Below are 10,000 nucleotides of genomic sequence, written 5' to 3'. Positions count from 1 at the left end.
CAGGAATGACAGTGTTCTGCCATGGCCAGCGAAGAGCCCGGATCTCAATCCCATTGAGCACGTCTGGGACCTGTTGGATCGGAGGGTGAGRGCTMGGGCYATTCCCCCCAGAAATGTCCGGGAACTTTCAGGTGCCTTGATGGAAGAGTGGGGTAACATCTCACAGCAAGAACTGGCTAATCTGGTGCAGTCCATGAGGAGGAGAGACTTAATAGAGCTGGTGGCCACACCAGATACTGACAGTTACTTTTGATTTTGACCCCCCCTTTGTTCAGGGACACATTCTTCCATTTCTGTTAGCCACATGTCTGTGGAACTTGTTCAGTTTATGTCTCAGTTGTTGAATCTTGTTATGTTCATACAAATATTTACACATGTTAAGTTTGCTGAAAATAAAGGCAGTTGACAGTGTGGGATGACATGGTGTGGCATGATTACTATTGGTAGTGCAGTTTGAATGAATGATTTGTGTGGTTACTGTGGTAGATAGTGTTGAATAAATGATCGATAACGACGTGAAGTGTGTGTGTGACGGGATGTGTTAAACTCACTGAGTCGTAGGGATCCGGCCAGTCCTCTGATGACAGTAACAGGGTTCTTGGGGTCTGTACAGAACTGCAGTAGTACTGGGGATAAGGCATCTCTTTTACTCTCCAGCTATAGAGGGGGGGGGAGGATAGAACAGTTAGTACAATTATAATTCACATCGGGTGCCGTTTTCTACCACCAGAGGGCAGTACAGTACTGGCTCAAAGTGGAGGAGTGATTGACTCCACTACTTGTATGYGTGTCAGATATTGACATGTTGAATGCATTGAGCTGTCTACTGGCACACAGCTCGGACACTCATGCATACCCCACAAGACATGCCACCAGAGGTCTCTTCACAGTCCCCAAGTCCAGAACAGACTATGGGATGCGCACAGTACTACATAGAGCCATGACTACATTGAACTCTATTCCACATCAAGTAACTGATGCAAGCAGTAGAATCACATAAAAGAAGATAAAAATACACCTTACGGAACAGCAGGGAGTGTGAAGCAACACAAACATAGGCACGGACACATGCACACACATGTACACCTGGATTTTGTGTTGTAGATATGTGGTAGTAGAGTAGGGGCCTGAGGGCACACGCTTAAATGTGTTGTGAAATCTGTTGTGATTTTTTATTTTTATTAACCTTTRTTTAAGTTAGGAAGTTAGGAACAAATTCTTATTTACAATGACGGCCTACCCAGGCCAAACCCTCCCCTGACCCGGACGACGCTGGGCCAATTGTGCGCCRTCCTATGGGACTCCCGATCACGGCCGGTTGTGATACAGCCCGGGATCAAACCAGTGTCTGTAGTGACACCTTTAGCACTGAGATGCAGTGTCTTAGACCGCTGCGTCACTCAGGAGGCCCAAAATGTAATGTTTAAAAAATATATATAACTGCCTTAAATTTTGCTGGACCCCAGGAAGAGTAACTGGCAGCAGCTAAGGAGGATCCATAATAAATACAAATACAGGCTTAGAAAATGATTTTAATTTCACGCTACACATTATCACATTATTAGAGAAAGAGACAGAGTATAATGGGATACGTGGTGCAGAGAAAGATAGATATGTGAGAGGTGTGGTGGGGTTATGGTGAATGACAGGGACTTACATAGATGCTTGGTGTGGGAGGGTTGAGTTTCTCCCGTGGGATGGGCTCTGTGGTAAACAGGGGCTTGACAGAGAACGCAGGGAGCAGGTAGGACTCTCTGAACTTCCCCTTCACCCTCGCACCCCTGAGAGAAGAGTTCAATGATTAGTTTTTCGATCAAACACACACAGTCACAAACTGGAGCATAAAAAACTGTCTTTTTGGAAATGTATTTACTAGAATGGAACCCCCTTTACTTCCAGTTGGTAAAACCGTCCCACACGCTCTCCCACAACACTCCTGCCTTGTTCATCCCTCCATCCCCCTCCCCTCTTCCATACTCACTTGCAGGCCCGTGTGACCTCTGCGGCTGTGTTGTTTATGTTGATCTCCTCCAGGGGTGTCCTCTTCTCCTCCACCTCCGAGGCGATGAACGTCTCTCTGTCTCCGCTCTCCACCTTGATCAGCCTGATCTTCAGCTCCTTGGGCGGCCCGTCCGACAGGGCCTTCAGTTTCATGAAGTCAGCAGCCGAACCCTGCAGTGTCGATCCAACCTCACTGCCCTGAGAAGAGGACATGACACCAGAACTTTTCTCACTTCTACTATGGGACGCCCATTCTGAGGGTTCGTCTCCGCTGGTGGAACCGGCCTGTTTCCCCCTCTTCCGGTCTCTCTCCATGTCAGAGTGAACGTGGTCGCGGTCCTTCTCCCGGATCTCCTTGCTCTGGAGGTCCAGGTTCCCGAGGATCCGCAGGTGCTCCTTCTTCTCCTTGTGAACTTTGCCCTCCTTGTGCCGTTTGGAATTGGAACTGGATTGGAAGGAGGAAGAGGAGGAGTGGGAGGAGGACATCTCCTCTCGTTTCTCTCTGTGCTTTTTCTTCCTCTCTTTCCTGTCCTGGTGTTTCTTGCTGCTGCCGTGTTTCCTCTTCTTCTCTGTCTCTCCGTCTCTCTCTCTGTCTCGTTCCCKCTCTCTCTCAGGCTTGTGGTGCCTGTCCTCGTGTTTCAGCTCAGTCTTGGTCCTGTCTGAGGTGTTGTTGCTGGGGAGGGAGTTGGAGTGCCGGGTCAGGAAGACCTCACAGCTCCGGCCCAGCTCGGCCAGAGAAGACTCAGAGATGGTAGTGAGCTTCATCTCTTCTTTCGGCTCCATCTTGATGGATTGTGTGGGGGGATTCAAATGTGACTCTTCGTTTGAGGAATGGATCCTCTTCTCCATGGCCTCCCTCCCATCTCTCCAGATATCAGGCTCCTCCATCTTGATATTGACCTGTCTCTTCGCCTCCCAGTTGGAGGGAGAGTGTGGGCGGGGCTTTCGGGGCGGGGTCAACGACGGTGTAAAGCCCGGGTGATTGGTGGAATCGGAGGTGGGGGAGGTGCTATTCTGCTGCTGTTGGATGTCGGGACCCAGAGAGAGGGAAGAGGAGTACTTCACTCCCCCCAGAGCGGAGGGGGGCGGGCGGCCAAACGGACCTCCTCTGTAGGTGTACTTCTGGTTCTCCAGGGCGGCCTGGGACTTGAAGGTGCTGCTCACCCCCGTCTGGTGGAGGTGGGGCCTCTGGGGCGGGGGAGGGGAACTGGACGGGGTCTCCGACTCCTCTTCCTCATCTTCGTCGTCGCATTCGCTCTTCGCGGGCTCCGGGAGACCGTAGAGTTTAGCCAGGTCGCTGTGGCGGTAGTTTGTCCCCGACTGGGGGTTGGGGTTGAGAGGGACGGCTGGCTTGTGGAGCTCCGGGGCGGGTTTCAGGGTGGGACAACCCTCCTCCTCTTCCTCGTTGAGGGAGGAGGTCCGACTGCAGGGGGAGGCCAGGGAGCCCTGTCGGCTCAGCACGGGGGGGCTGGCGTGGAGGTTCGCTCCAACAAAGTCGTCCTGCGGTTGCTGCTTGGGCGCCGGAATGAGGTCCGGGGCACACAGGTAGCTCTTATCCGGTGGCATGGTATCAGAGAAGGTGTTGACAATGTTTTGTCTGGCTCTGTTTCGGTCGCTGCTATAGAAAGATTCCTCCTCTTTCTTGATGGACTCATCCAGCATGGCCATGATGTTGGCCAGACCGTCTGGGAGTAACGTAGAGAGCTCCGATGGTTCCTCCTCAAACTGGGCGCTGTCCGAGTCTCCGCTGCTGCTGCTGCTGGCGCTGCTACCCAGGCTGCCTAGGCCTCCGCTGGGCATGCGCTTGTGGAGGAGACCCCCTGTGCTGGAGGTGCTGCTGGTGGTTCTGGAGGGGTTGGTCCCGGACGAAAGGCTGTCCCTGGGGAAAGCCTGGAAGAGTTTGGGGGGCTCTCGGAGGGTGATGCTGATGGAGCTGTGGAGGGGACCTGTAGCCCCCATCACTCCTCTGGCCTGCTGACTAGCCTTCTCCTTGGGTTGGGGGGTGTCTTTGGGTGGACGGGGGGTGCCTCGCATGGTGGTGTTATTTAAGGGGTGGTTGGGGTAAGAGGTAACAGCAGAGGGGTTGTTAGGGTAGGAAAGCCCCAACGAGGACCGGGCGTTGTTCCCTGAGGTAACGTTACTACTGTGAGATGACGACGGGGGACTCCCACCCCATTTCTCCCTCTGCCTCTGCTTCTCCCTGGCATACTCCGTCTGGGGGGTGAGAGGGGGCGGCTGCGACCTCTCCAGGGGGGCGGGAGACGGTGGTGCCTGGCCTGGGGGACAAGGGGGTGCCCCGGCCCGACTCAGCCAGGGGTAGGGGGGCGAGGAGGAGGACTGGCTGGGGGGTGGAGGTAGGACAAAGGAGGAGGAGGAGTTGGAGACAGTGGACAGGCGAGGAGGAGGTGGGGCAGAAGAAGTGCTGCCTGACAGGAGTCTCTCCAGACTCTCAATGGCGGACTCCTCTCTCCCCTTACTGCTCCTGCTCATCTCCTCCTTTGCCTTCCTCTCCATCCTCCTCTTCCTCTCCTCATCCTCTCTCACCCACTCCCTCCTTTTCTTCCTCTCCTCTTCCTCCCTCTCTCTCTCCCAGTCCCTCCTCTTCCTTTCCTCCTGCTCWTTTTCCCATTCCCTATTTCTCTTCTTCTCCTCTTCCGCCCTCTCCCACTCCCGCCTCTTCCTCTCCTCCTGCTCTCTCTCCCAATCCCTCCTCTTCCTCTCCTCCTGCTCTCTCTCCCAATCCCTCCTCTTCCTTAACTCCTGCTCTCTCTCCCAGTCCATCCTCCTCTCCTCGGCCTGCATATGACCCTGCAGCTCAGCATCCAGTTTATCCAGGGCCTCCTCCATGGACTGGGGGGCTGAGGGTGGAGGTGGCTGGGGTCGAGAGTTAAGATACCCCTGGGCTGAGGTGGTGGTAGCCTGGGGGGGCTGGGGTGGAGGTGGCTGGGGTCGAGAGTTAAGATACCCCTGGGCTGAGGTGGTGGTAGCCTGGGGGGGCTGGGGTGTAGACTGGGCACAGAGTCTGGAGTAAGAGGGATTGGAGGCTGGCTGAGGGGCAGAGTTGACCGTTTGGGTTTGGGGGGCGGTCATGGTGCGGTCATGGGGTGAGCTAGTGACCGTCGTCTGCGGGAGGGGGTTGGGGTGAGACCCTCTGCTGGTGATGACGCTCTCCCCTGCCCTCTGGTGTCCTGAGGATGATGACGAAGAGGAAGGAGTGCGATCAGGCTCAGGCCGTCCGTAGTAACCCTTCCCCTGGACAGACGGTTGGTGGTGGTGGCTAGGCTGCTGCTGGGGCCTGGGTGGTGCCCGCTGGGGGTGAGGGTGGCTGGCAGTGCCCACACGGGCTCCCTGATAACCTGGGTGCAGCATGGGGTGGATGGGCCCCCTCTCTGGGTCCCTCTCCAGCTGAGATGGAACTGAGGTCTGGTGGAGCATTCCCATCGTCTCCCTGCCTCTCCTGCTGCTGCTGCTGGGGGTGTTGTTAGCTGAACACACAGCAGGCGGCGCTGTGGTCACAGTGGAGAGTGCAGGTCCAGTCATACTACTACTGTAGCGGTTGTTATGTGACTGTGAGCAGGGGGGCTGGGGGGTGAAGGTGGGGGTGATGACTGCGTCCTGTAGGAGTATGGGGAGGCTGAGGCGGGGCTGATGATGGGGGCGGCGGGTGCTGATGATGCTGGAGGGGCCGCAGGACCCCGGGTCTCCCCGAACCTGGTTCTGATGCTGCCCCTGAGATACCGGCCCTGCCCTGTTAGAGACCTGACTCCTGTAGGGAGAGACACATGCTAGGTTAGTACACTGGAGATCGTGCGCAATACAAACAGTCACAGTCCGCTTCCCAAATGGCACCCTATTCCCTACACAGTGCACTACTTTGATAGGGCCCATTTGGGACGCCCCCCGATACACTAGAATGCAAACAAAATGGATATGCTTTATATTTAACTAAGTCCAATCAATTCCAAACAGAACCCTGCCGTATAAATGACAATGGTAGGTAAAATGGGAGTTGTTCACGACTCTTCGGGTCTACGTTAAGTGCCCAGTGAGCCCGCTGGGCGTCGATTCGGGATTTTGAAAATAATCGTGTGAAAAGGCGGAGATCACCACGTTAACAATGAAGGCTGGGTGCAACATTAGCTCTGCTGGGAACTAGGACTCACCGGGGGGTGGTTGCTTTGTGGCCTGCCTGGCCCTGGGGCCGCCAGGCCTCGTGGTGTGGGGTGGTGGGTTGTGCTGCTGACGTACTGCGGTGCTGCAGGCAGGGCAGGAGGACGGGGTTGTGGGCGTGTGGGGCGGAAGTGGGGGTGGGGTTGTGGCTGTAAGGCACGCCGGTGTGGTTTGCTGGTGAGGTTTGGGGGGCTCCCTACTGTCCCTTTCTCCTCTACTGTCCCCCCTTGCTGGAGCGTTGGTGGAGGAGGATGAGAGAGGGGCTGGTTGTTGGATTCCTCGGCCCCCAGTTGTAGGGCCTCTCTGGGGGTAGGAGGACCTCCCCGGGGCTCCATCCCATGAGGGCGGGGCTGGAGCTGGTTGTTTGGGGTACTGGGGGTGGTTATTGTGGTGGGGTGATTGAGGCCTGAGGTGGGAACTGGGGCTTGTGGAGTGGGGGGCCCCCGCGCCCCTGGGGTAGTCTCCCAGGGAGGAGATGCGGGGTGGGGAGATTGGCGAGGGGGCAGAGGGAGGGGGAGGTTTGTAGGTGTAGCCACCCAGACCTGACTTGGCTGAGTCCTGTTACCAGAGAGAAAGAGAGAGACACGATCAGGTAAGAACTCGTGGGCTAGGAGACCATAGACAAACTATTTGACCACCGAACCTGCATCTCATAAACCGACATGTTACTTTATGTCAAACACAACAAACCAAGTTCCACCAACAAGAAATACTATAATAATCATCTGAATAAGTAGATTTGATGAGTACAGTGAGTTCTGTTGACGATGTGGTTCTTACAGTTCTGATCTGGAACTCTGAAGGCCCGTTCCTGCGTTCGGGCTGGGCCCAGGGGGCGTTCCCCTTATGCATGGGGTTCCAGAAGGCAGGTTTGGGTGGGGGAGGGGGGAGGTGGGCCGGGGGCTGCTGCTGGGGGGGCAGGGGGTGTCCCCCTGGGCCAGAGAACCTCTGCGTGCCGGGGTGAGGAATCTGGAGAGGAGAAGAGTAACAATATTAATACTACAGCAGATCCCATCAAAACAACATGGTCAAATTACAAGAACAAAGTTGAGATATCAAAAGGTCACAAATAATTCTATGCAATCACCTGATGCTACAGATGAGAGAGTATAGACTTGGATTTCTTTATCCTGTATGTGTGGAGTAAAAGTAACTGCACGAGTGAAGTGTTGAGTGCAGTGGTTTCAGACATCCACGTACCTGCTCAGAGCTCCCCATCCTCTTCCTCTTGCTAGGACTGGGGCAGTCCTCATTGGGGCGAGAGGGGTGAAGGGAGGGGGGCGGGGTGTGCTGGATGACCGAGTGCTCCCCCAGAGGGGGGGCCGGCCTCTTCAGCTGCCCCCCCAACATTTTCCCTGGGTAACCCCTCTGCTGCTGCTGCTGAACCTGAGACCACATATCATCACCCAGTGATGCTGGACCCCTGGGAACATGATGCTCCTGAGGACCCTCATACTGACAGATAGGAGAGAGGAGAGAGTGAGGAAAAGTCAGCATTACATCTAACAAGACATCCACCTTTAATCGTCACTCACTGATAGGCCACTCGTATATCTACACTCGTCCTGTCAGATGATATCACTGGCCCCTTCTCTCACCTTCAGTAGCTGATTGGGTCTGGAAGGCAGGTGGGTAGGAGGCCTAGTGCTATATCCACCACTGTGCAGGCGGGGTGCGTGGTCGCTAGGTAGGGGTACAAGTGAATGAGGAGGGGGGTGGGAGTCATACAGCTGACCCAACTGCTCCCACACCCGGTGGGGGGGAGGAAGGGGGCGTTGCTGGTCCCCTCTCTGGAGGCTAGGTAACATGGCCTGGGACAGCTCCAGCTTTTCACCGCCACGAACTTGCATGGGCCTGTTGGAGACAGAGAGAGTCAGATTACAGTGACTACAGCCCGGAGTTATGAATGTACGTGACAAGGAAAGACAAGAAAGGCGGAGACTACAGCTAGCCCAATGGAACATATGCCGGACTCACCCATTATTGAAGAATTTACTGGGATGGTTCAGTCCGCCCATGTGACTTGGCGCTGGATGGGGGAGGAGTTGGTGTTGATTGACACCTGGCGAACACCTGGTAGAGAGAACAAGAATAAGAGTCAGACCAGGACTAAATACTGTGAGACCTGTTTACCTGAGAAATATACACCTTAACCTAAAATAACAATTAACACTGAACGTGTGGTCTTAGCTTCAAACTCTCTCACTTGAGGTCTAGGTCAGTTAGTGTAGGTGTAATTAATTGACTAGTAGGTGTGTGTGTGTGTGTGTGTGTGTGTGTGTGAGGCTTGTTGGTTGCCGTGGAAACCTAACATACCTGGCAGGTTGCGCCCAGGTGGGGCGGTTGACCACGGGAGGCCATGGTACCCGGCTGAGTCCGTCCAGAGGGAAGGAGTCCCGTGTGCCACGCCCGCCAAACTGCTCTACTGCGTGATGCATCCAGCCTGGAGGACGAAGAGGGCGGGACTCAATACAGGGAATACACACACAGACACTGGAGAGATCCACACTCAGTATGTACACAACGTGTGCCCTCTGCAGGGGGATTTCCTTAACACAATTACTCACATACACTCCCCTCTTTTTCTCACACATGCACAGACACACACACAGTCAACAAACTATAAACCTATAGCATTCGTGGATTGCCAAAAAATGCAAGTGCGCACTTTCTACTCACCACAGTAGCTGTGTCTGTGAAGCCCTCCACTGCAGCACAGAGAAGGCCACACACCAAAGACCAAGGGAAGACTACACACCTGTCTTCAACACCAATACTATACAGCCTGTTAGGCTAGAGAGGGAGAGGGAAGAGAGAGGACGAGAGAGAGAGGACGAGAGGAGAGAAAGAGAGGTATAGGAGAGAATAAGAGAGGGAGAGAGGAGACAGAGARAGAGAACAAGGAGKGAGAGAGGTGCAAGTCAATAATTGCCAGTAGGTTTTCCATTATAAAGCTCAGCTCTAGAGCGAAACTCACTGCAGACAGAGAGGAAGGCTTGAGACTGAGGAGACAGGACAGAGGAAAGGACAGAGCAAGGAAGAAGAGGTAGAACGTCTAGATATGGAACAGTTGGTGAGGAGAGAGCTTACAAACGTCTCGGACTCAAATACAGTATGTGTTGAGTTGGAGGGAGGCAGCAGACATTCTACAGCTCTAACTGTTCGTCTGCAGAAATGTGCCAATTTCACAATAGTTTAACAACTATTACACCACAGACGGTGGGTCTAGGTATTACAGTCTAACCATATTGTCTGTGGGTCGGTATTATTAGCTAGGGACACAGTACAAGTGCTGTACTGTGTCCCAGGCCCTAGGGGGCCACGGTAGCGCTGCTGTAGCTGACTGTAGGATTATTAGCCGAGCACAGATGGTTCTGGGGGAGTTGCTGGACCTATGACAGGGGAGCCCTGAGGTTAGTGTAATCCCTACAGGAGGTAGAGACCCACACAGACTAACCAAGGGTACAGGGTGTGTGGCTGTACTGTGTGTTTTGTGTGTGTGCGTACGTACGTCTGTAGAGTCATTATATATATATATATATATACACACGTGTGTGTGTGTGTTGGATCCACTAGGTTTAAATCCCATTATTAGAACAGGCGTGATGGAAAGGGACAGGGGGAAGACACAACAGAGGGTCTGAACAGCAAGGAAGGATACGAAGAAAAGATGGGTGGAAAATAAAAGTGCTCTCAAGGAAGGACGGAGGGAGGGAGGGATGGAGGGAGGGGAGCGTGGGCTGTGCTGCCTATATCTCACGCCCACACACCTTCTCACACATGGCAGAGAGGCAAACAAAGAAACAGTTGGAGAACACAGAAAATAGCC

At 54.2% G+C, this 10,000-nt stretch overlaps 1 protein-coding gene across 1 annotated transcript in view; it reads right to left on the bottom strand.

The window, feature by feature from the left end:
- kdm6ba (lysine (K)-specific demethylase 6B, a) overlaps positions 1 to 10,000 on the bottom strand; it is a 30,266-nt gene that overhangs the window by 7,633 nt on the left and 12,633 nt on the right. Inside the window, exons 3-12 of the mRNA XM_070438822.1 lie at positions 8,851 to 8,964; positions 8,488 to 8,614; positions 8,149 to 8,244; positions 7,770 to 8,025; positions 7,372 to 7,626; positions 6,952 to 7,140; positions 6,191 to 6,729; positions 1,982 to 5,767; positions 1,658 to 1,781; positions 552 to 657 (exon numbers count right to left, since the gene is read on the bottom strand). Of these exons, the coding sequence (XP_070294923.1) occupies positions 552 to 657; positions 1,658 to 1,781; positions 1,982 to 5,767; positions 6,191 to 6,729; positions 6,952 to 7,140; positions 7,372 to 7,626; positions 7,770 to 8,025; positions 8,149 to 8,244; positions 8,488 to 8,609 (5,473 nt within the window). The 5' untranslated portion in view covers positions 8,610 to 8,614; positions 8,851 to 8,964. The remainder of the gene's footprint in view (positions 1 to 551; positions 658 to 1,657; positions 1,782 to 1,981; positions 5,768 to 6,190; positions 6,730 to 6,951; positions 7,141 to 7,371; positions 7,627 to 7,769; positions 8,026 to 8,148; positions 8,245 to 8,487; positions 8,615 to 8,850; positions 8,965 to 10,000) is intronic.

Source organism: Salvelinus sp. IW2-2015, unplaced genomic scaffold (genome assembly GCF_002910315.2).
Source record: "Salvelinus sp. IW2-2015 unplaced genomic scaffold, ASM291031v2 Un_scaffold1212, whole genome shotgun sequence".
Taxonomy (NCBI): Eukaryota; Metazoa; Chordata; class Actinopteri; order Salmoniformes; family Salmonidae; genus Salvelinus; species Salvelinus sp. IW2-2015.
Note: the sequence above shows the minus strand (reverse complement) of the source record. Positions and strands in the feature narration are given on the sequence as shown.